At 38.6% G+C, this 24611-nt stretch overlaps 2 protein-coding genes across 3 annotated transcripts in view; one reads left to right on the forward strand and one right to left on the reverse strand.

Moving 5' to 3' along the window:
- The window catches only part of LOC127985571 (cation channel sperm-associated auxiliary subunit gamma-like), a 32192-nt gene extending 18198 nt beyond the window's left edge, over positions 1-13994 (forward strand). The window contains exons 22-27 of the mRNA XM_052587619.1: positions 3122-3185; positions 3305-3403; positions 3692-3805; positions 4197-4292; positions 4436-4529; positions 13755-13994. Coding sequence (XP_052443579.1) covers positions 3122-3185; positions 3305-3403; positions 3692-3805; positions 4197-4292; positions 4436-4529; positions 13755-13808 — 521 coding nt within the window. The 3' untranslated portion in view covers positions 13809-13994. The remainder of the gene's footprint in view (positions 1-3121; positions 3186-3304; positions 3404-3691; positions 3806-4196; positions 4293-4435; positions 4530-13754) is intronic.
- Positions 13995-20414: 6420 nt separating this feature from the next.
- On the reverse strand, positions 20415-23173 carry mrm3b (mitochondrial rRNA methyltransferase 3b). 2 transcript variants are annotated; one of them, XM_052587444.1, is made up of 5 exons: positions 22672-22761; positions 22306-22352; positions 22108-22226; positions 21860-22027; positions 20415-21466 (listed from the first exon to the last, which is right to left on the reverse strand). In XM_052587444.1, the coding sequence occupies exons 3-5, from the start codon at positions 22157-22159 to the stop codon at positions 20928-20930; spliced, it is 759 nt and encodes a 252-aa protein (XP_052443404.1). In that variant the 5' UTR covers positions 22160-22226; positions 22306-22352; positions 22672-22761; the 3' UTR covers positions 20415-20927. The 2 variants fall into 2 exon arrangements, with proteins under 2 accessions (XP_052443404.1, XP_052443403.1); XM_052587443.1 differs by having other exon boundaries at positions 22108-22352; positions 22672-23173.
- Positions 23174-24611: the final 1438 nt, after the last annotated feature.

The raw sequence follows: 24611 nt of genomic DNA on the forward strand, positions 1-24611 counted from the left end.
GCCAGTCGTTTATATACATTTTAAATGTGGATGCCCTGGAGTCGTAGAGGAGCCAGAGCTGCATCCATGAATTTCGTGTAAGTGCGGGATAACAAAGCTAGGCCGAATGGAAGAACCTGATACTGGTATGCTTTGCCCCCGAAAGGAACCTCCTGAGTTGTGGCAATATTTCAAAATGAAAATACACGTCCATTAGATCTATGACTGGATGCAGCCCCCCCTCTTTCCTGGGAATCAAGAAATACCGACTGTAATAGCCTGACTCTCTATCTGGCAGGGGAACACATTCTATGGCCCCTTTGACCAGCAGAGTCTGTGATTCCTGTGTCAACGATATGCACGTGCCGGTTTCACAGAGGTGGAGACCACGCTGTTGAAACGTAGAAGACGATGTGCAAACTGAATCCTGTAGCCCTTCACTACAGTTCTTTCGACTCATGGGGAGATATTTGGCAGTAGCTTCCACGCTGCCAGGGGCACTAATTGTGACACTTTGTTTGTTGTGGGGGGGGGGGGTTAAAATGTCTGGTATCCTGAAACGTGGCAGGAAGCAACAGAGCATGTATCATTTCACTGGAGACCACTGCCCCCCGAAACACCGGTGGTGGCGGAGGTTGTTCAGTGATCCCCTAAGGGTGCCAGGAAGGAGCCTTACACTTCTGATGAAATTTTCCAGGGCCCTCCCTGAGGGGACACACCCTTTGTCCCGGGAACAGCTTAAGGCCCTTGCTTTGGTCGTGATGACCGTACTTTAGTCCAGCTACATCTGCGGCTGCCAAGTGTTATAAGCTGCTCCCCAGTCTTATGAGGGGCGCACAACTCGCCACATTTTCTCTTTGAACCTCCTACCCCAGAGGAGCTGGATCGGGTCGGGACTGTTTATTTATTTATTTTTGACAGCCCCGACACTTGAGCACAGTGCGTGAGAAACATACTAAAAGTCTCCTCCTGGCACTCAGATTTATTTATTTTTTCGATCAGCCTTATACGCCTGCAGAACCTATGGTGTGCAGGGCAGCACTAGTCTGACCCACAGCACGAAATGCGTTCCATCCAAGTGCAGATGCTGCTACAGTACCTGGCTTGGCAGGGAACAATTGCTGTCTTTTCGTATATATATTTTACGTCTACATCACTCAATGGCCATGACGTATTTCCTAAACTGCTTTTCGATTGGTCAGATTTTACGTGCGGGAAAATTCCAACAAAAGAGGAAAAGCCAGCAAACAACACGGAGAAAGCAAAACTATAGAGAGACGACTGCGCGGGCTGGTTTTGTCCTTGGCCATAATCTATTACATTGTTTGTATACACCACAATATGCAAAAAATACATTTCTGGAATGAAGCGCGGATGCAGCTTGAAAACAACGTTCTAATGCACTGCAAACGGCGAGCGGGAATCACTCATAACTTCCAGCAAAGGCACCTCTTCACTACTCCAAGCTTGTCCACGAGCTGCCATGCTATAGGGCAAACTGTCAACACACAAATCCTCATCCCATAATGCACAACGCAGCTGACTACGGCAGCTGGTTTAGTCCAAAAATTATCAGTACTTTTTGCAGTTGGGTCTGTTCGAGGTCGGATCACATTCTCACCACAAACGAACCGCTCCAGAGTTGGTTTGAAAGCATACCGAGACCACTTCTTCAAGCAGGTCTCGGTACGCTTGTTTGGTGCGCACCCGAGTGCCATTGCTGCTTTCTCACCTGCCCAATCGAACCGCACTATTGGGGGAAACGAACTCTGGTACGATTCAACCGAACTAAATGAGGCAGGTATGAAAGCACCCTTAATGAGCGGGAAGCAGCTCGTTCCTCGCGAGAGCAAAGAGCCTAGCGCGGATAGGAAGTGAACCGCGGTGCTTACAACTGCCACTCTAGAACGCGAAAGCAGCCTTTTTTTTTTTCAAACAATAAACATGAGATTTCTCTTCAGAGATCGGCCATGGAGAGCGAGGCACGCATCTCTCATAGAATCAGCTAGAATAGTTAGAACTTTATTTTTCCTTTATATTTTCTTTTACTAATACTAAACTAATACTTTCATCAGGGTGACACACACACACACACACACAATGCGGTCTCTGAGGACAAAGAAACCTGAGAATGTTTCCGTTTCACGTCTATTTATAACCTTCAGGTGGACGTTATCAGTGACGTAACCTGCCAAGGTTATTTAAGCCAATTCTTGGCGTGTTTGACACACATGCTTCACAACCGGCCGAACAAAGAATGTTCTCCCCATTAGCGCTACTGAGCGCAGCATCGAGAGTAGCTTTTGATAGAGAACTTCGTTATTCACCAAGAGCTTGTAACGCTCCAAAGAGAAAGGAAAATTTGAAATCCCATCATATGACCCCTTTAAGGTACTCCAAATACAAAAACACAGGTGTGCTACGCGTCCATTGAGATGAACTGAAATATATCACAGATCACTTGACAGAGAGTGAAAAAGTGAAAGTGAAAGTGACATTCAGCCAATTATGGTGACCCATTCTCAGAATTTGTGCTCTGCATTTAACCCATCCGAAGTGCACACACACAGAGCAGTGAACACACACGCACTGTGAACACACACACCCGGAGCAGTGGGCAGCCATTTATGCTACGGCTCCCAGGAAGCATTTGGGGGTTCGATGCCTTGCTCAAGGGCACCTCAGTCGTGGTACTGAGTATGGAGAGAGCACTGTACATGCACAGGTACAAAACAGCAGCATGACAGACTTTAGTCATTTTATTTAGTACAGCATCAGAGAGTGGTCGGCGAGTCAACATATATCTGAGCTAAACATATACTTAGCCTCTAACTCAAATGCTGGCAAGTAAAATCTGATAATTTATAAACCATTGGCTAGTATTACACATCATTTAGTCACCAGAGTGAAGATTTAGTCGCATATGCGAGTGATTTACTTGCAATGTAGTGGGTTGGCTGAGATGAAGAGATGCCGTTTGATAATCATATTTAACATCAACATAAGACAGCTTTACACAAAGTTTGAACCTATTTGAATAAACATTGTTTAGGTGGGTTAAATATTTATTTCAAGGTATTATTTTTTGTATATTAACTTTAAATAGTAATTAAAGAGTCACTCTCTCTCTTTCTCTCTGTAGTGTTCTTTCCCTTCCTCCTCATTCAGGATCTGGTCCTAGGAGAGTCTAGGAAATTTCTTGGCAGGTAAAGCTCCTCATGATTTATATGAACAGTTTCAGGAAGTGAATTTCAAGTTGCTTTTTCTGTTCCCCAGATATTATGTAGTATTTAGGTATTACACAGTCTGTGTGTATGTTTTTTAGCTACACTTTGAAGATAGTTGGTGGTGGTCCTCACTCGAGGAAGAACATTCAGCTGTACAGCCCTAAAGAGGTTATGAGGTATAACAGTCTCAATTACAGGTACAAAACAGCAGCATGACAGACTTCAGTCATTTTATTTAGTACACCATTACGTTTCCCACAACTCCAGCAATATATTAAACATGTAGGGCAATGCATCACAAATGATATGTTCTGCAAGTGGCAGACACTGCTTCCCTCTTGCATAGTTTTTGAGAAAGTCATCTTTCTTCAGTGTGTGTAAACCGATTTAAGCTTTTTGGTTAGTTTTCCAAAAATGCACAAGTAACCGTGAAAAAAAATGGATTGTCCTCATTTAGATTTTTAACATGTTTGTCTTTGTATCAGATCACAGCGAGCACGTATATGGGATATAAAGGGTTGTAAGGACAACATAAGCTCTTGCAACTTCAATGAGGAAGGATTATTTATCTTTAATGGCACCAAAAACAATGGAATCAGGTAACACCCATTTTATATTTTAGGGTCTTCAGCAGTCAGTTTCTTATTAAATCTCAAAACATTTTTATGCCATTATCTCTCTCTCTCTCTCTCTCTCTCTCTCTCTCTCTCTCTCTCTCTCTCTCTCTCTCTCTCTCTCTCTCTCTCTCTCAAAAAAAAACCCCAAAACAATTTCTCTGACATCAGTAAATCAGCCTTAATGCTTATTTTAATATATATCCAATCAAATAATATATTTGTAACATGCCAAAGAGAAAGTAAAACTTGAAATTGCATCATATGACCCCTTTAAGACAGTTTTAGCATAGTGGCAGTGTTCTTGCAACTGGCCCATGCTGTTCTGTGCCATCATTTGAGTCAAGCTGTTTTCATGAGGAAACTTTTTGTGTAGGTGGATTTGCCAGCCTAACTCACCCTGTGCTGATGTGCTATCCAAGAACCCTGCAGTATCACCACGTTTCTTCTTCATCATTGAGGTTTCAAATAGGTGAATGATGTTGCTCTATGCCTTTTCATATTTTTTAATGTATGTCTGGTGTAATTTCTCAGTAACAAAAACGGTTTCCACCTTAACACTAAATGTTGAATATATTTTGCATCTTGAGAGTTTATACCAGATTATGTGTGTAGGGATACGGAGACCTACTGCAATCACACCTTCCGTTTTGATATACTTGTCTATGACTTCCCCATGACCTCAAGTAGGAAGTGCTACATCGTTCTGGTGAGCTTCTAACATATTCCAGTTTAGCATATAGTGTAGCATATTCAAATTTAACTTTTTTAGTATCATGTCAGTTACCACAGAAAATTATTTACATTTCTTCATTATTAGAATATTAATAAAATAAAATAAAATACAGTTCCAAAATAGAATATGTTTTGGGAATAAAACTTGAGTGAAAAAAATGATAACTGACCAAGTGTATGTATGAGATATATACACACACACACACACACACACACAAAACAATATTTTTATTTTTATTTATATACAATACAAAGGGACATTATGTAAAAGCATGATTCAAACTGCAATGGACTACTTGCACTGAGCCTCATGTCACACTTCTGTTTTGAAATAATACATCTTAGTTATTACATGTAGATATTCTGATGTACAGAATTTTCCAAACTCAACAGAAGTTGTTGTAATCCAACATAAACTGATCTGAGAAAGGAGAAAGGAGTGATTATTTCACCACAGGGTGTCGGTGCTCTAGTCTAGTAATTGTGACTCTGCAGTGTGTAAAACCTGTGCCTGGTGGCTTAAAGCACCTTAAGTTTTTCCCTTAAGTATGAGACTTAAAGGCATGATTTCCCCTCACCTATGAGAACATTTGATTGCAGACTATATGCTTTAATTCAAGGGGTTCAACAAAAATAAAACATAAAATGCTTAGAAATTACAACCATTTTTAAACACTTAGGGCCCTATTTAAACGATCTGAAACGCAAGTGTCAAAGCGCGAAGCGCAAGTAACTTTGTGGGCGGGTCTCGGCGCTGTTGCTATTTTCCCGGCGGGATAAATGGCTCTTGCGCCCGGCGCAAATCTAAAATGGGTTGGTCTGAAGTAGCTTCATTATTCATAGGTGTGGTTTGGGCGTAACGTGAAATAAACCAATCAGAGCGTCATCCAACATTCCCTTTAAAAGCAGGTGCGCAAGTTCCATTATGGATTGCTATTATTATGGCGTATTTACCAGGCGCACGCCAGGAGCGGTTCACAGCCGAGGAGACTGATGTTCTTGTAAGAGCAGTGAAAGACAGAGAAATTGTGTTGTATGGGGATGGGAGAAACCCACCCAAAATAGCGTCGGTTAAACAGGCGTGGGAGGAAATAGCCACAATTGTTTCATCGATTTTTTTTCCTGGTTCTTGACGGACAAACCAATTTGTCAGATGTCCTTATATACATATATGTATTGCCACTATTGGGCAAACAGGTCTGATCCTTAATTACTACAATTAGCCTGAATAATTTGTAAGCAAGATTTATGCCTATTTTTTCACATCTTCGTGACACACCACAATGATTTCCGTCATCTCATGTGTTAATATTTTTTTAGTGTAACAATTTATGAATCTTAATAAAAATCTGTGTAGATTATATGAGCAAAGTGTATGCGCGTTGTGCACGCTATATACATTAAGGTCAAACATGCGCCCTTAAAATAGCATAATGAACAGCGCGCAACGCGCCACTGACTTTAGACTAGGTTTTTTCTGGTCAGTGGCGCAATTGCTTAATGGAACAGCAAAATAGCACCAGGGATTGTTTGCGCCGGAACACGCCTCTTTTTTTGCGCTGATCCGCCCAGGGAGCGCAAGTTCATTCACTAGTTTAGCGACGTGCTTCTGTGGAGGGAAAAGCGCGCTTTGCGCGGGTGCAAAATAGGAATGACACATGCGTCGGTGTACAAAGTCAATTGCGCTGGGTGCAAGATAGGGCCCTTAATGTAATGGGTTGCAAATATGTGTTGAAAATAATTCACTCCCCTGTGTTAAAAATAATAAGACTTCCCTTAGTAAATTGAAATCGTTAAGTGTTTTACAACAGTGATACAGGTTTTCCATTACAAAACATTATACAATTCTGAAAAATTAGTTTGCCTACTCACCCTCTTATCAGTCCAAACCCATTATATAAGACTTTCATTCATCTTTGGACAACAAATAAAGATCTTTCATCATTTCTGTCAATGTAGACGTTTTTCAGGGACTAGTTTCATTCATACTTGAAGCCAGAGGTTGCTCTTGTACCAAAAGCCAAAAGATGGTTTGCTTACTTTAGCAAAGTAAAACCAGTTTCCTCTTTGCTTATATCAAAATCCTACGACATTTTTATTTGAACTTCTAATTCATGACCAGCATTTTGTTTTGTTTTCTCTCTACATTCGTCACTAATCATTCTAGGCTGACTTCCTACGTCATCCGCTGGAATGGCTTCCACATACCAAAGTTTGAATTGGATATTTTTCTAACAAAAATGCATGGATTCACTACAGTAGGCCTTTATTCACCCCCCGGAGCTGTGAGAGGAACATTTTATTTATGGATTTGCACAATTTGGTATTTTGAAAAGAAACACCCAACCATTGCAATGATAGAGCTTAGAAGTGCCAGGACAATTCTTAATATAAGTCTGATTTGATTTGTCTGATACGGAAGTTCTAAGCGGCCATGCATTATATATTTTTTTCCTTTTTGTTTTCTCGTTATAACGACTTAATTTTCTTGTTATCTCGACATAACGAAGTTCGTTTTCTCGTTATAACGACTTATTTTTCTCGTTATCTCGACATAACGAAGTTCATTTTCTCGTTATAACGACTTATTTTTCTCGTTATCTCGACATAACGAAAGTTTGTTTTCTCGTTATAACAACATGACAGTTTTACTGTTGCTATCGTAACGAACTCAACTTTGACAGGCATCTGATGGACAGTCATGCAGGCGCTCTTACTGTAGCCTATATTTCAGCAAATTTAGCTTCGCCTAGGTAATAAGGTCTACAAAATGTATATAAATAAAGGCTGATCAATCACTGTTGATTTTTCCAGAGACAGTACAACGAACGTTTTGTTTTTGTAATTAACTTTAAATGGCAACATCGCGAAATTAGAGCTGCTTGGATTTAACTCTCTTTTCATTTTCCCTTTATTTGAAATAAAATTATATATAATTTGTAATTTGTAGTAGTCATTATATGATGTGGCAGATATCATGTGTGTTACAAGCTTCTGTTTGAAAAGAGCGTCCATGTGTAGGACTAGGTGTAGTGTTTGTGTGTGTGTGTGTGTGTGTGTGTGTATGCGTGTGTTTGTGTGTGTGTGTGTGTGTGTATGTGTGTGTAGAAAAAAAACGATTACAACATTTAGAAAACAAAACTTAATTAAATTAGCCTATGGATTTTACATACATCACATTTCTCATCAATATGGTTAACAATAAAGATTAGTAATAAGGAAAAGAAGCACATCAGCCTACATCGTTAAATCCCGTCCTACTGTAGATAAACAGAATACAGTGACGTCAACCTTGGTTTTGATAAGCAGTTATTTTATGACACAGAACACGTTGGTGAAACTCATGCATCTAGCAGGAACTTAATACACAAAATATTCATATTGATTCAAGCATTTAACATTTATGAATTAATTAAATGTCAGTAATGAAGACTGCACAAATTATAGCGATCACGAGGAAGGTCCGCGTACAGTTGGAGTTGTTTTAAAAACTGCATCAGACCTTGAGAAGTTTAATAAAAAGCTCATCCATTAAAAATAAGTACCTCACGTAATTCCGGGAGGTGAACAAAGGCCTTCTGTATTGAATCGATGTGTTTTTGTAAGAAAAAGATCCATATTCAAACAGTTCCGGGGGAATGATGTATGAGGTCAGCTAATCACATCATGTTATTAATTAGATCAATCGCACATCAAATTTGACTGAGAAATTACTCAAAAAAGATAATATAAAGTCATTGTTGTGTAAAGCAATCAAACAGACATCACAAAAATTAGCTTCAGCAAGAAATATTTAGTTTGATAAAATGTATTACATATACTCTTTTGGACACAGGGTGTGTAAATGATGACAACTTTCATTTCTGGTTGGCTGAACTATACATTTAATAATTTATTTTTGTAACGGAAACAGGTCAATTTAGCTCAAAGGGAATCATTTAAGATTTTAAAGGGAATTTGAACAGAATCACTGTTTCACGGCTGATCACTGAGACACCCTGCGATTCACTGAACAAGCCGTTTAACATCAAATCTGCGCTGGATACTAATATCCAAACTATAGTGAAAACACTATCAACTAGCACAGTAAAAAGTTTAAACAGTTTAAGACATTAACTTGTAAGCACAAAATACAAGATACTTCTCTTTTCAATATGAATAAGGCTTTATTAGATAAATCTAAGACATATAAGCTAATCTAACACATAAACGCATGCACTTACACATTCACACAAGTTGCATGAAGATCGAAAGTTAGGGAAAGATGAGTTTAAGACAATGGAAATATGGTATCCCAAGTTTACAGCAATATGTTAAATTGCATAGACATGAACAACCATCAATCACTTAATTAACGCTCGCATTGAGTTCCCCAATGGGGTTAAAATTATATTAGATACACCAGCACAAATGTCTGAGGGTACATTGCCTTGGTTTCCTGTGAAATGGAGTCCCGTTGAAAGGGGTATCCCGGTGTCGCTGATTGGCTGAAAGTTCAGTAGTGGCTGAAGTGACGTCTTGGGAAGCCGTGGTTGTTGGGCGTTGGCTGAAGGTGCAGAGTCGTGTGCGCTGGTTGAAGTTGAACGGGCATCCGAGGTCAGGCGTCGGAGACTCGACGTTACAAAACTTAACTCAGAACACGAAACTCTCAAACGGAAAAGAAAAGAAATAAAGTTTGACTAGACAAGGTTGTGTTCCTTCTCATCGTGGCTAAGTAGCAGCAGGCTTGCAGGCCGAAGCACGCTGGAACCGCGCTCAAACATTGATGACTAAACAGCATGGCTAGAGAAGCTAAAGCTAGGTAGCAAAGCTACAAGCTAAAAGCTAAGAGCAGGCATGACTGATAGGACAAGCAAGGCTAGAACTAAAAGCTGACATGGCTAATAGCAGCAGCATAGCTAGAGACTAAAAGCAAAGATTTTATGGTGTCCTAAGTATTTAAACTGGCCTGTTGGCCACACCTCAAATGTTGTCTTGACCAATCAGATATTGTCTTGGCTCGGGGGTATCATAAATCATATGTTTATCTTACCAAGCAGATTCGATCACACACATACCAAACATAACTATGAATCGTTAAGCTATGCCATAGTTATTTAAAAAAACATACACAATAAGTGATTATGACATGATAGTCAAATGTGTGGGTTACACATAAATGAATATGGAGTGAAGCGATGGACTGATTCATTTATGAGTCTTTTTGAGTTCATTCTGGTCCATATATATGTACAAAAAGAAGTTTCTTTGTCACTCTCTGAAAGCCCCCCCCCCCCCTTAGGAATTTCAGTCTGGTTCTGCTAGGTGGGGGGAAGTCAATGGAAGTGTTTAACTCGATCTCATGGGCTTACGTGTGATGTCCAGCGTTGCATTTCCATTACGAACAACACATTTGACACCAAATTTCTCTTCTTCGAATTGAAATTGTCAATAATTGTTCTAGTGGTGTTAATGTTGAAAGCTGTTGTGTGAACAAGTTGGTTGGTCATCTTGCTTGGTTCTTGTGGCACTAGAACTGATTTATGACTTCCTGAGGAATTCGGCTCCGTGTTTCAAACAACGCTTTGATAGACTCTTTAATTTGTCTGTTCGACTCATTTCTGTTACATTTTAATACTTTTATTATTGTTACTATGGAAATATAAAATGATTTATTTAATGAAATGATACTCCAAATAATAAACTAAGGGCCCTATCTTGCACCCAGCGCAATTGACTTTGTACACCGACGCATGTGTCATTCCTATTTTGCACCCGTGCAAAGCGCGCTTTTCCCTCCACAGAAGCACGTCGCTAAACTAGTGAATGAACTTGCGCTCCCTGGGCGGTTCAGCGCAAAAAAGGAGGCGTGTTCCGGCGCATACAATCCCTGGTGCTATTTTGATGTTCCATTAAACAATTGCGCCACTGACCAGAAAAAACCTAGTCTAAAGTCAGTGGCGCGCTGCACGTTGTTCATTATGCTATTTTAAGGGCGCATGCTTGACCATAATGTATAGCGTGCACAACGCGCATACACTTTGCTCATGTAATCTACACAGATGCAACAGTTATTTTTGCAAATCATAAATTGTTACACTAAAAAAATATTAACACATGAGATGACGGAAATCATTATGGTGTGCCACGAAGATGTGAAAAAATAGGCATGCTGCATAAATCTAGCTTACAAATTATTCAGGCTAATTGTAGTAATGAAGGATCAGACCTGATTGCCCAATAGTAGCAAGACATATATGTATATAAGGACATCTGACAAATTGGTTTGTCCGTCAAGAACCAGGAAAAAAAATCGATGAAACAATTGTGGCTATTTCCTCCCATGCCTGTTTAACCGACGCTATTTTGGGTGGGTTTCTCCCATCCCCATACAACACAACTTCTCTGTCTTTCACTGCTCTTACAAGAACATCAGTCTCCTCGGCTGTGAACCGCTCCTGGCGTGTGCGCCTGGTAAATACGCCATAATAATAGCAATCCATAATGGAACTTGCGCACCTGCTTTTAAAGGGAATGTTGGATGATGCTCTGATTGGTTTATTTCACGTTACGCCCAAACCACACCTATGAATAATGAAGCTACTTCATACCAACCCACTTTAGATTTGCGCCGGTCGCAAGAGCCATTTATCCCGCCGGGAAAATAGCAACAGCGCCGAGACCCGCCAACAAAGTTACTTGCGCTTCGCGCTTTGACACTTGCGTTTCAGATCGTTAAAATATGGCCCTAAAAGTGCCAGTAGTCATTTATTAATTTGTTTTATTCGTTCAAATGGCTGATTCATTCAGGAGTGAAGTAATTGGTTCTTTATGAATGGTTCAATGAATCATTAGGCTTGTTCTACTTGAAGCGGGTCATCACCATCAGATTGATTGGTGTGTGATATCAAAGTACTGCTTAGAGCTATACAGATGGCTCTTTATGCTTGAGAATTGCTTTCGCGGTCCTTTGATGTCATACAACGACTGGTCTGTGCAGCGCCACTTCAAGTCCAACATGTCCAATGGTTCAGTGTGCAAAATGGTTCACCAAATTAATTAAAAATGTGGATTAAGAAATGAAATGCCACTGTGTGTTGCTCGGAGACAAACAGTTCCACTTTGTCTTTATATTTCCATTGTCAAAATTGAGCAAAACAGAAAACATTGTCTAAAATAACACAATATTAACTTCTTAGTGAACTGTTGAATAAGATCAGTATCACATTTGCACTTGTGTGATATTGCACTGATTGCTCATGTGATATTGCTTAACTATATAATTACTTTTATTGTTCATGCGTGTTTCTTTATCACTCTAATACCATGAAGTTAAAAAATGTTAAACATTAGAAAAAATTTTTTTTTCATTTGTCAGTCAGTGTAAATTGGTAGAAGATAGAAGTGCAATTAATGTGTGATTACATTTTTTCCCCCACCCTTAATATATAATGTTTCTGTCGAAAGCAATGCATTTTTGACATTCAAAAACTACAAGAATTAGGGTCTTCTGGTAATGTATGAACAGTAAAAGCTGTGAAAGAGAACTGCCATCCTGAAAAAAAGCTATTTAAATTGAACAATCAAATATTGAAAAATATTTGACATAGAACATTGGAATAAAATGGGGCAGGGATGGAGACAAAAGAAAATCTCAGTGCGTCAAGATGAGACAAGCTGGAGAAGAAATGGGTGAAACTGAGCCAACCTATTCAACATGTTAGCTCTGAGGGGGAAATTTATTTGAAGAAGATGCCCAAAGATCTTAGAACAGTCAGGAAGGAAAACAAAACCAGCATATGTTTATGGAGATTCGAACAGCACAAATAAGAGGATGGATGTAGCAGAGGGTCATATTGTGGAAGCAGAGGAACAAACATATATAAGGAGTACCAAACAAACACCTTCAGCACTGACCTTAGACCACAAAAAAGGACAAGACAGCCCAATGGAAACTACCTTAACACCGGACTCTGTGGAGTGACTGAAACTCCATTGTACAGATTTTAGGTTTTTCCCTCGGAGCCAGGTTACTCTTGGTGTTAAAAAAATGATTTTATTCATTTTGTTGTTGAATGTTCTTGTACATGTAAATAGTTTGATGTTTGGGTGGTATGTTAAGCTTTAGAGGGAAATATAAATACAGTCAAGGTTTACACAATTGTTGAGATACATTGCAGAGTACATGGTTGGCTGAGACTATACCTTAAGTCACATGGAGACCACAATCCCATTAAGAGAACTACAAATTTGTCAAAATTATTATTATATTATAGGCTCATCTAGATCAGACAGAGCTCGACATTTTCATTGTATGTTTCTGGCAGGAGGAGGGGAGTGGCTATTTTAATATCAAACAGTCTTAGGTACAAACCCAATTCCCAAAAAGTTGGGCCACTGTACAAATTGTGAATAAAAACAGAATGCAATGAGGTAGAAGTTTCAAATGTCAATATTTTATTCAGAATACAACATAGATAACATATCAAATGTTTAAACTGAGAAAATGTATCATTTTAAGGGAAAAATAAGTTGATTTTAAATTTCATGGCATCAACACATCTCAAAAAAGTTGGAAAAAGGACAAGTTTCTCAAGTTTAGGAATAGGAATGTTGTCCCATTCTTGTAATACAGGCTTCTAATTGCTCAACTGTCTTAGGTCTTCTTTGTTGCATCTTCCTATTTATGATGCACCAAATGTTTTCTATGGGTGAAAGATCTGGACTGCAGGCTGGTCATTTCAGTACCCGGATGGTTCTTCTATTTGGGATTTTCCTTAGTTGTCAGTAGATAAAGTGCAAATAATTTCTGGAGATATAATAATGTTATAATAAATATCATCATAGATTAGTATTGTTAATTTGACCTTGTAACGGTGCAAAGTTAATATTACACTGTACCTTACCCTGCTTGTTTGTTTTCATATTTATTGTGTTTTCTCTTCTTTTTCCGTTTTTATTATCTCTCTATGGTACATTCTTCCTGAAATGCATAAGAAGTCATTTGGATGGAATGTGTTTTTGTTTTTCTTTATTTCTTTATAATTCTGTATTGTATCTTTGACTCCCATGAAAGATCAAATAAAATAAAAATTCCATTCGATTCAAAAACTGCAGGAATGATTCTGTAAAACTGTTTATTTATTTTTATTTTTGTAATACAATCCTATCAACACTAGTGAATAATTGATTTGTTCTGTTACTTGTTCTTCTATTTCAGGTGACTGTGGCATGCTTTGTTGGTGTGATGGTAATTTCTCATTCTATTTTTTAGCTGTTTCATTTTAGTATGTGATAGTTAATTTTTGTTTGTGTTAAATGTCTGTATAAAGTTTAACTTGTACGGTTCAGTTTTGTTGTCCAGTGTTCAGACATGTTTTATTGTTTCAAGAAGTAGTTGCAATAATGCTTCTGTTTGAAAAAAAAAAAAAAGTTACATTAAAAATATACATAATCCTCATCTGAACTGTCCTATATACTTTTTGGATCAAGATTTGAGATGTGTGGGTCAGGACATGCTGTGCAGCTGAGAAACATGGTTTAAGAGGAAAGTATGGGCAAGGCCCATCTGAGCTACAGATGACCTTGTGTCAGTGCAAGACGGCTCTGAAAAAACTCCCAAGCTAAAAATGTGCTGGGTGGCCTGTGTCTCAAGAAACAGCTGTACTCGACACTGCCATGATCAGAATTGTAGGTACAATTGGTAAATATGATCAAAAAGGGCTGTGAAAATAAAACTGCATTGTTAATCCTTGTGATCTTTTATTTACAAAAATCTAGGCTTTGACTGGAAAAGATTTTAAAATGGGGGGAAATATCATTATGAAATAAATGTTTTAGTTTTTTTCACAAATACACATTGGACACAATTATTGGTACCCCTAGAAATTCTTGTAAGCAAAATGTATCTGAAACATATTTCCCATTCATATTAAAAATTTTAAGCACACCTGGATGATTTTGAACATGAATATATTCAGTCATGGTTTCCTGTTTCACAGAGAAATATATAGGAGGCAAAACAGGCTAAATTCCAAATGAATCACCTATCAAAATGAGCAAAACCAAAAGAATATACATTCACCTAAAGGATTATTAGGAACACCTGTTCAATTTCTCATTAATGCAATTATCTAATCTGCTCAGTTACTGGGATTTTCACGCACAACCATTTCTAGGGTTTACAAAGAATGGTGTGAAAAGGGAAAAACATCCAGTATGTGGCAGTCCTGTGGGTGAAAATGTCTTGTTGATGCTACAGGTCAGAGAAGAATGGGCCGACCTTTTGCTCGACCTCACCAAAATTGGACAGTTGAAGACTGGATTTCTGTTGAGACATTCAGATGGTAGAGTCAGAATTTGTTGTAAACCGAATGAGAACATTGATCCATCATGCCTTGTTACCACTGTGCTGGCTGGTGGTGGTGATGTAATGGTGTGGGGGATGTTTTCTTTGCACACTTTAGGCCCCTTAGTGCCAATTGGGGATCTTTTAAATGCCTCGGCCTACCTGAGCATTGTTTCTGACCATGTCCATCCCTTTATGACCACCATGTACCCATCCTCTGATGGCTACTTCCAGCAGGATAATGCACCGTGTCACAAAGCTCAAATCACTTCAAATTGGTTTCTTGAACATGACAATGAGTTCACTGTACTAAAATGGCCACCAAGAGCATCTTTGGGATGTGGTGGAACGGGAGCTTCGTCCCCTGGATGTGCATCCCACAAATCTCCATCAACTGCAAGATGCTATCCTATCAATATGGGCCAACATTTCTAAAGAATGCTTTCAGCACCTTGTTGAATCAATGCCACGTAGAATTAAGGCAGTTCTGAAGGTGAAAGGGGATCAAACACAGTATTAGTATGATGTTCCTAAATAATAATCCTTTAGGTTTAGAGTGTATTTCTGATGAGCAGCAAAAGATAACGGAGCATCACAAATTAGAAAGTGGCTTTAAGAAAAGAGCTTGAACAACACATACATCACCACATGTTTGTTTGGAAAAGAAAATGTTTTCACCAGAAAAGAATCAAGAAAAGAAAATGTTTTCACCAAAAAAAACAATTTCCAGCATATTCAGTTGTCAGACACAACTGGAACTTCAAACAGGACTGGTTTCTATGATCAGATGTAACTAAACAATGTGCTTTTAAGAAGCAAATCCTCAAGATGGGTTTGGTGAAAACAGGGAAAAAAGTACCCCATGTGTACAACTAAATATACTGCTGTATTTTTTATGTTGTGAGACTATTCTGCTGGAGGTCCTGGAAATCTTGTTTAAACACATGGCTTGATTCATTCTGTCAAATACCTACAGATAAAAAATCAAAAAGGGACTGACTCTGCTAGAAATATTATAATGGGCCATGTTTGGATCTTTCAACTGGAAAATAATCTAAAAACAAACGTTAAAAACAACAGACCTCGACATGTTAGGTCAGGCCAAACCTGCTCCACCACCATCACACTCAACACTGGAGTTCCACAGGGCTGTGTGCTGAGCCCATTCCTCTACTCCATCTACACCCATGACTGAATTTTAACCAAATTTGACAAAATTCTAAGAAAATTCTTAGAAATATGGGCGCTTACTCTTAAAATTAAAGAAAAAAATCCTAGCAAAGAAAAAAGTAATTCAGAAAGCATCTTAACCCTTAAAAGATGTCTTAAGGTCAGACTTGTTAGGAGCACAGACGAGGACTTTTAAGAGGCTTAAGAGTTTCTTTAGCAGAGGAGAAAATGGAAGAAAGACAAAGAGGCAGAAGAAATGTGTTGCAGACAATGGATGACAGGATGTTAATAAGACGCTATAGATTAGATCGTGCAGGGATCATGTTTGTGACTGATCTTATTAGAGACGTGCTAACATCTCCAACACAGCGCAGAAATGCCATAGCGCCAGAAATTAGAGTAATCACTACATTACGATATTTGGCAACTGGCAAAATGCAACAATGCAATAGTGATGATTTGGGTCTGTCATAACCTTCTGTAAGCAGAGTGATCACACAATTACAGCATTTTCATTTAACATCTTATTGTGTCGCAGTTCATGTCGTTTCCACTGGACATTCCCACCTTGCAGGTTCAACAAACTGCATTTATGAATATAGCAGACTTATAGGTGAGCACAAGCAGGGGGAATGAACCGTTAATAGTTTGTGCTATACACTCCCATGTCTGCTTCTTGTCCCTTGCTGTGACACCCGGCCCGAATTTTCCTTTAAGAATGGCCTTGTGTTCATCCACTAACTGGGCTAACAGTAAACTCTGTTCCTCTGTCCAGTTTGGCTTTCTCGCCCTTCTTGGTTTTGATTCCATGTTTGATACATTAATACCAACATTCAAACCCCCACTTAAATAGGATAGCAATCACTGTAATTGGGAAGAGTGGAACCATTTTTATCATTCTAAGCCAATCAAATACCTTATAGGAAATTAAAAGCATGGTAAATAAAAAAGGATTTATATACACACATATAATGTGTGTGTGTGTGTGTGAGAGAGAGAGAGAGAGAGAGAGAGAGAACGGTCAAATAGGAAAAATTACACATGTAAATTCAAAGTGAGAATTAGAATAGACCCTATCCTTAAAATCACTCTTTTTTTCCTTCTTGGACAACCAACCAATCACAGTCTTCAAAAGATTGTGTCATACATAGCAACGGGGTCAACCCCGCCTCCTCACTAAGATGAAAGTTTTTGTCTTTTCCTTACTCAGAGTTGCTCTCAAATCAGTCCCGAATCGCTCTTAAGCTAAGACTCCTACGTAAATGTTTTTAAGCTAAATTAAGAGTTTTTTGAGAGGATTCTTATAGAATCTTTATTAATACGGGCCCAGTTCTTTAAGTCTTAGTAGTTTAGAAGTAGTTGTTTAAGTAGTTCTAGAAGTAGTTTAAGTCTTTGGTTCTTTTAATTGTGATGATTTTGGCTAACATTTTGGTTTCACAATTTGAGCTGCATTACTGCAATAAATGAATCCTTCAACGAAATTCTAATTTATTGAGATGCACCTGTATTTTCATAGCCTTCTTTGATCATATTTACCAAGAGTACTAACAACATCATGTTCGAAAGTAGGAGCCTCTTATAAGGTGATTTATTTTATAAGGTTTCACATCTTGTTGTGTTTAATTAATTGATTTCCATATCAGCAGACCGGATGAGCTTTTGTCAACTGTGGTTCAGTCAACACAAGAGCTCAAACCAAAAAAGGGCATCTCAAATAAATTTGCCAAATTTGCCATGTTCTCTAGCCTGAAAAATTATGTTTCAGCATTTTGCCTAGATCTCACTGACAAATAAAGAGAAGCAGTCTGTTGACACCAAGATTAATAAATGTTGTAAAAGGACTGTCTGGTGAAACGTTAAAATATCATACCTCTTATATAGCCTTATATCAGATGCTTTTAAAGGGATCTTTAATCTTTTTGTCTAGAGGACAACTAAATGTCTCAATACGCTGCCAGAAGGGAACATAGGACATGTGGAATGAACAGACAGGATAAATCCACACTTGGAAGGAAAGGAAGACACAATTACACAACTTATAGACCCGACAGAGGAGGAATACACTGACAGGAACTTAAATACATGACATAACAAGGTAACTAGGAGGAACACAGATGCACTGAATGACTAATTAAACTAAACGAGGATAAGAACATGACCAAATAAGGGAAAATAGGAACAGAAACGGGCAGAAACACAGCAAAACATATTGCTTGGGAACCTGAGAGAAGGCTCAGAAGGAGGACGGACACCCGGCAGGGGGCTGGCAAACAGAGTCCATAGGGGTGACAAAGGAGGGAGGAGCCAAGCAAGACCCAGGCTACAGCCATGATGGTGGCCCATGGTGGAGCCGACGGAGGAATAAGCCATGGAGTAGGAAGGGCCAACAACTCCAGGGGGCTGACCAATGGTGGCGGAGCAGGTGGTGTAGGAATCCTAGGTGGAGTAGGAGAGTCAATGAGCCAGAGCAACGGAGAGGATCCGGAGGTCCAGGGCGGAGCAAATGGCACTGGCAGCGGAGGAGGGGATCCAGAAGACCACGGTGCAGCAAGAGTGACAAAGGACCTGGAAGGAGCCAGAGGGAAGGAGCCCAACCGAGCTGGAGGAGTGGAGTCCCGATGGTCAGTGACAGACAATGGCGGAGCCAGAGGGACAAGGGAACATGGCAGAGCCAGTGGACAGATAGCTACTGTGATGCTGAAGGATTGCTTTTAGCCCATCCAAAGTGCCACACACAGCAGTGAACACACACACACTGTGAACACACACCCGGAGCAGTGGACAGCCATTTATGCTGCGGCAAGAACGTGCAATAGAAGATGCAATCTATAGTAAATTCTGTCTGCTTTCTATGCATGTGTTTCAACGCTCTGTCATGAAAGAGACATCTGTAATCAAGGCTGGAGCTCTCTGTCTCTCGCTGTAGCTCATGACTTAAAGTTTACTAGCATTTGCATCCTTTTCTACCCTTATGTATCTAAGTTATCTGATTAAAATCATAGAATGTGTGATAGAACGGGTTTTAGTTTATTGGCATAAAGTTCCTCAATACTTTATTAAAATCATTCCCTCTTCTTGTCATAATCTAACAGTGTTCTAATCACTGTTTTCACAGACATGTTTTAATGTCATATTTTTATTGTACCATTCATTTTCATAATAGTCTTCAGATATTTTTATTATCTCCATGACGCCCATGCATTTTCAATAATGATATGGCAAAAAAGGCGGCAAAATTCTGTAGTGAGGAAGAAGGTTTAGCAGGCAAGTGACTTCCTTGATCTGCCTCTAGATAGTGAATCGACCAACAAAGTCGATTCTGGGGAATCTGGGGAAGTCGTGGCCTAATGGTTAGAGAGTCGGACTCCCAATCGAAGGGTTGTGGTTTGAGTCTCGGGCCGGCAGGAATTGTAGGTGGGGGGAGTGCATGTACAGTGCTCTCTCCACCCTCAATACCATGACTGAGGTGCCCTTGACCAAGGCATCGAACCCACAACTCCTCCCCGGGTGCCGCAGCATAAATGGCTGCCCACTGCTCCGGGTGTGTGTTCACAGTGTGTGTGTTCACTGCTCTGTGTGTGTGCACTTCGGATGGGTTAAATGCAGAGCACGAATTCTAAGTATGGGTCTCCATTGAATTCTGAGTATGGGTCTCCATACTTGGCTGAATGTCACTTTAACTTTCACAAAGCAGGGAGTCAGCGTGGGCCAGTTGAATGTGGATGTTACTGGTTGGGAGTAGCTGATTGTGGCAAGGGGGCATGGTAGAGCAAGTGCTGTCAGCTATCAGGCTTACAATAACTGCATGCTTTTTTTTTCTGAATTCATGCTTGAGAGCCTCCTCGATATACTCCTTCATGGGCTTTTGTTACAGGATGGACAGCAGGTAGATTTTACCTTGTGCAAATGTAGCCCCAGGCAGGAGGTTGATTGCACAGTCTCATTGCTTGCTAAAGACATCTCGGAATGCCTGGTTTTCTGGAAGAATTTCATGTTGTTTGGAGGTGTTAGGACTCTCAATGGAAGTGGATCCTACAACAACTTAACTAGAAGAAGGGATTCTTCATCTATTTCTGGTACTGCATTTTAATGATGTTTAAGTAAGGTGTGGGCATGTAAATACCATGGGCTGTGTGCATTGTGCATTGACCAATGCATTTTTAAATCCAGAATGAATTTTTCTACATTTATCATTTTAATGAAAAGCAACCCCAAGTGTCCTTTCCATTTGTGTAAATGCATTTAAGAAAAAATACATTTAAATTTTAATTTTGCAACTTATAAAGCATTAAAATGTATTTAATTTACATAAACACACTAATTAATTTACATGCTTATCAAACTAATGTGGGAAATGGCAGATGTACATTAAGTAATTAAATTTTTATTATACACCAAACGTTACACATGTAATGGAAAATATGCATGTAAATACAAAAATACATTGCTGTTCAACATATTGCATTGCCATTTTGTATTTTGCATTTCAAGTTGAATATGGCTACATATATGCTTCCATCGAACTCTTGGATATGATTTAAACCATACTCTACAAAATGTCTTTTTAAATTGTCCTTGCATATATTTAAAAAATAAATAAAAAATCCCCACACAAGTACTTCCAAAACATACTGCAGCCATAATTTTGAGACTGTTTATTTCAATACTGAGGACACTGAAATAGATTTTTTTTTCATAAATCAATAGTATTTTTCTATAATGAATGAATGAATGAATTCTAATCGAATCAAAAAGGCCTTATTTACATACAAATATTTAAATATCACACACAAAAAAACATTCTGGATGTGTTTATATTACATAATATTATGTAATGATTGCATGGCGTTATCATCATTTTTCACAAAGCTGTGGTCAACTTCTTATCTTCTCAGCCAGTGACAGCAGCTGCTTCCTACCTTCAAAAAGCAAAATATTTGCAGCCATGGCAGAGTTCAGGCTGTCCACACCACATACCATGGGGATCAGTAACCTCCGTCCTCCAGTACTCTCAGCCAATCGCAAAGCCTCCCGACTCAGACCATGTGATTCTCCACCAATTACAAGACCTGTGTGCCTAGCAACCCAGTCAATGTAATAACACTGCGTCTCGAGGGATTTGCCACCATCATAATCCTCAAAACCACAGAAATCATCATCCTCATATTTCACCTTCTTTGGGTACTGATGCCCTCTGACCCAACCGTAATCAGAAGGCTTTTTCTGTTGCTGAGGGATTATGGTATTGTTATCTTCGGTCAAGGTGGTGCTGCAGTTGTCCGCTACGTGTATGGTTACTGTTTTGGGCAGATGACTTGGAATATCACTCCATGTTAGGTTTGGGATTACAGGGAGACGGAAGTGAGCGCCCATGGCTGCCCTAAGAACTTTGGGCTCCCAAACATCCACACATCCTGAGGGGAGATTACCAGAATTTAATTATGAACAAAAATACAATTTATTGGATAATCAAAAAAAGTTACACCTCACAAGAAATAACAGTCATTTTGATTACGTATGCAGCCACTAAATGCGACCTCCAGAGGACACAGCGTCCGAAATGAGATGCAGCTAGAGTGTGCATGGATCTGCATTTTGATTTTCAACCGGAAATAGTAAACCATCCAAGTACATTATACATTATGCATCAAGTATCATTACAGTTGTGATGTGGACTCAGCTATTCTCTTAGATTATAATGATTATTATAGCTATATCTTTATTGTTATCATTCTTGTTATCATCATTTTTTTAAAGATAAAGTTTCGTAAGTGAATAAACTGAGAATGTCTTAGCTTTTCTGCTACCTTTAGTGAGCAGCACACTGTGACACCCGGCAGCAGCAGCAGAGCGTAACACTGCTGCAAGGTTTCCAGGGTCTCTCACATTGTCACAAATCAGTGTCAGGGGCACAGGCTTGCCATACTTTTCTTCTGAGAAAGTTAAATGGGATGCTTCGGGCCGTCTGAATATGGCTGCAATTAGAGAAGACAAATTAAGTTGCTCCTGCATGAGGGGGACGATTTGTTTTGTATTGCTAATGCAGGTCTCTTACCTATTAAATTTTTTGAGATGTCAAGATCAGACCAGATTTTAGGATCATCCATTCTGACTTTCACGATGCTGGTACGTCTGAGTCTATCCAGGGGAAGCTCCTGCAGTGCATCCACTGAACTGAAATAAACAGTTTGTGCTATGGCCCCTGAATCCAGAGCGCTGCGTATAAGATGCTTTCCCTCCAGAACAACTTTACCTTGCTGCTCCCGAAACTTCTTAGATCGAGCGATGTTGACCAACCTCCTGCATGGAGATTAAATGCAGCATCATTTGTAGCCAATACATTTAACATTGAAAAAACATCCACAAGACGCAAAATACACTATTTATTTTTCAGTTTGCGACAGAAAGTATTTTACAAAGGATAGTTTTTCTCATAATTGATTCATAAATAGTTTGCAATTCAGAATTGTTTAAAGTTTACAAAGTTGTAAAGACTTTTGTATTATACTCAGTTCATGCATAGGCCTACTTAATTTTATTATTTTTTTCAAAAAACAAAGCAGTTCTTTGTAGTCTCGGGCAGGAATCACGTAATAACCAATGTCAATATTTTACTCACGTCACAATCTTGTCCCCAGGCTGTGCTTTCTCGTACAACAAACCATTCAATTCTCCAAAACGAGACAATGTGGTGTGCTGAGGATTGTCGCAGTGGTCTGCATTTATCACATCTTCCCGGGCTAATACAGTATCCGAGATGTTGTCTGGTCGATGAATGCTGTCTTTTTTATTGTTTCTGAAAATGTTGTCTTGTAATAAATGTTCGTTTTGACTGACGACTTGTTTCGAATTTTCTATAGACTCTTTCACTGACATTAAACCAGACACACAAATGCGTTTACGCACATATCTTTTGATATTAACGCCATGACATCGCAATGTCAATACTGGCTGAAACATTGGGCACAAAAATCTCATGCTTACAATGCGCGTCGCCATCTTGACAAAAGCTACTGCTTCTTCTGTGGTTTTTATTTGGAGGTACATTACCGCCATCTGCAGGACTGAAGTGTGAACTCATTGGGATATCACATTTTTATCCACTGTGTGTGTGTGTGTGTGTGTGTGTGTGTATGTATATATATATATATATATACAAAAAATTAATGACAGCCTTAATTACGAAAAATGACAGCCTGGATGATGGCTCCTTGCTCTTATCCAAAACTAGCTTCTCTCTGAGGTTTATTACATAAATTGATGATGAGGACATTTTAAGCTATGAAACTTGTAGGATGTATTAAGCATATCCTATGGGGTGAAAATTTGTTTTTCATAATGAAAGTTATGAAGTTTCATAACGAAATATTACAATTAATACCACAATTGCAGATTGTTGCAATGCCTTATATCAAAATATGAATCTATAATATATATACATGACTTTTAATGTATAATTGAAATATTGAAATTAAGGATCAAGAATCAATAAAAAATAGGATAAGCCGCCTTGATAACATACTAATTACATTTTACATAGCTTACAAATTATTTGCGGGGAAAAAAGTAGCTATATAATTATTTTTAGAATATAATTAATAATATAATTAAGGAGTCATGTATGGTTCCCCTTTATAGAAGAATGATTTCAGTGTAGCTCTCAGTGTTATCATTCATGTATTATGGGCAATTGTGCAGCTACTGTTTCTAATCCATTATTCTAAAGACATTTGACGTGTGTATTTGTGTAAATGGAACATGCGTGAATTAGTGAACAAGAAAAATAGGGGCAGAAAGAGAATAAAGCTAAACTGTCACTGAGACTGTGAGAAATGTGTATATTTATTTGTCAAAGTACCATATTTTAAAACACATATTTTGTACACATTTCTCATATGTATTTTCTCATGAAGTCAAAATCTCATTGCCTCTGCATTAAAAGGGCACTGCACATTTTATTTAAAAATAAGTACAACTTCAGACCAAACTATGACACCTTTGCAAAATTAAGAATTCCATTGATGTATGGTTTAGGATCAGACAATATTTGGATGAGATACAACTATTTTAAAATCTGGCATCTGAGGGTGCAAAAAAAAAAAAAAAAAAAAAAAAACACTAAATAGAAAAATCACCTTTAAATGTGTCCAAATTAAGTTCTTAGCAATGCAAATTACGTTTTGATATATTTACATTAGGAAATTTACAAATTATCTTCACGAATATGATCTTTACTTAATGTCCTAATGATTTTTGGCATAAGTGAAAAATCAATAATTCTGAATACAATGTATTTTTGGCTAATGCTACAAATATACCCCAGCGATTTAAGACTGGGTTTTGTGGGCCAGAGTCACATATGTTGACATAAATTCAGTCTGTGCATTCTGCAACCACACTGTTCATGAGATAATCCTATTTCTTGTCTTATGTAACCCAATGATGCTGAAAAGATCAGCTGTCACATGTGATACAATCTGTGTGTGTGTTTTTATTTTCAGTATAATCTGACAAAAATTAGAAATAATCTGTAAATAGCATTAATTATAGCATTAGGTA

Source organism: Carassius gibelio, chromosome B21, assembly GCF_023724105.1.
Source record: "Carassius gibelio isolate Cgi1373 ecotype wild population from Czech Republic chromosome B21, carGib1.2-hapl.c, whole genome shotgun sequence".
Classification (NCBI taxonomy): domain Eukaryota; kingdom Metazoa; phylum Chordata; class Actinopteri; order Cypriniformes; family Cyprinidae; genus Carassius; species Carassius gibelio.

What these genes read in the sequence shown, in the direction of transcription:
- mrm3b (XM_052587443.1), bottom strand. Translation starts at nt 23,108, where the DNA reads ATGGCGGTAATGTACCTCCAAATAAAAACCACAGAAGAAGCAGTAGCT. An exon ending in CCTGGGGACAAGATTGTGAC is followed by an intron (nt 22,353 to 22,671) that starts GTGAGTAAAATA and finishes ATCTCCATGCAG; the next exon opens with GAGGTTGGTCAACATCGCTC. An exon ending in CATCTCAAAAAATTTAATAG is followed by an intron (nt 22,028 to 22,107) that starts GTAAGAGACCTG and finishes CTCTAATTGCAG; the next exon opens with CCATATTCAGACGGCCCGAA.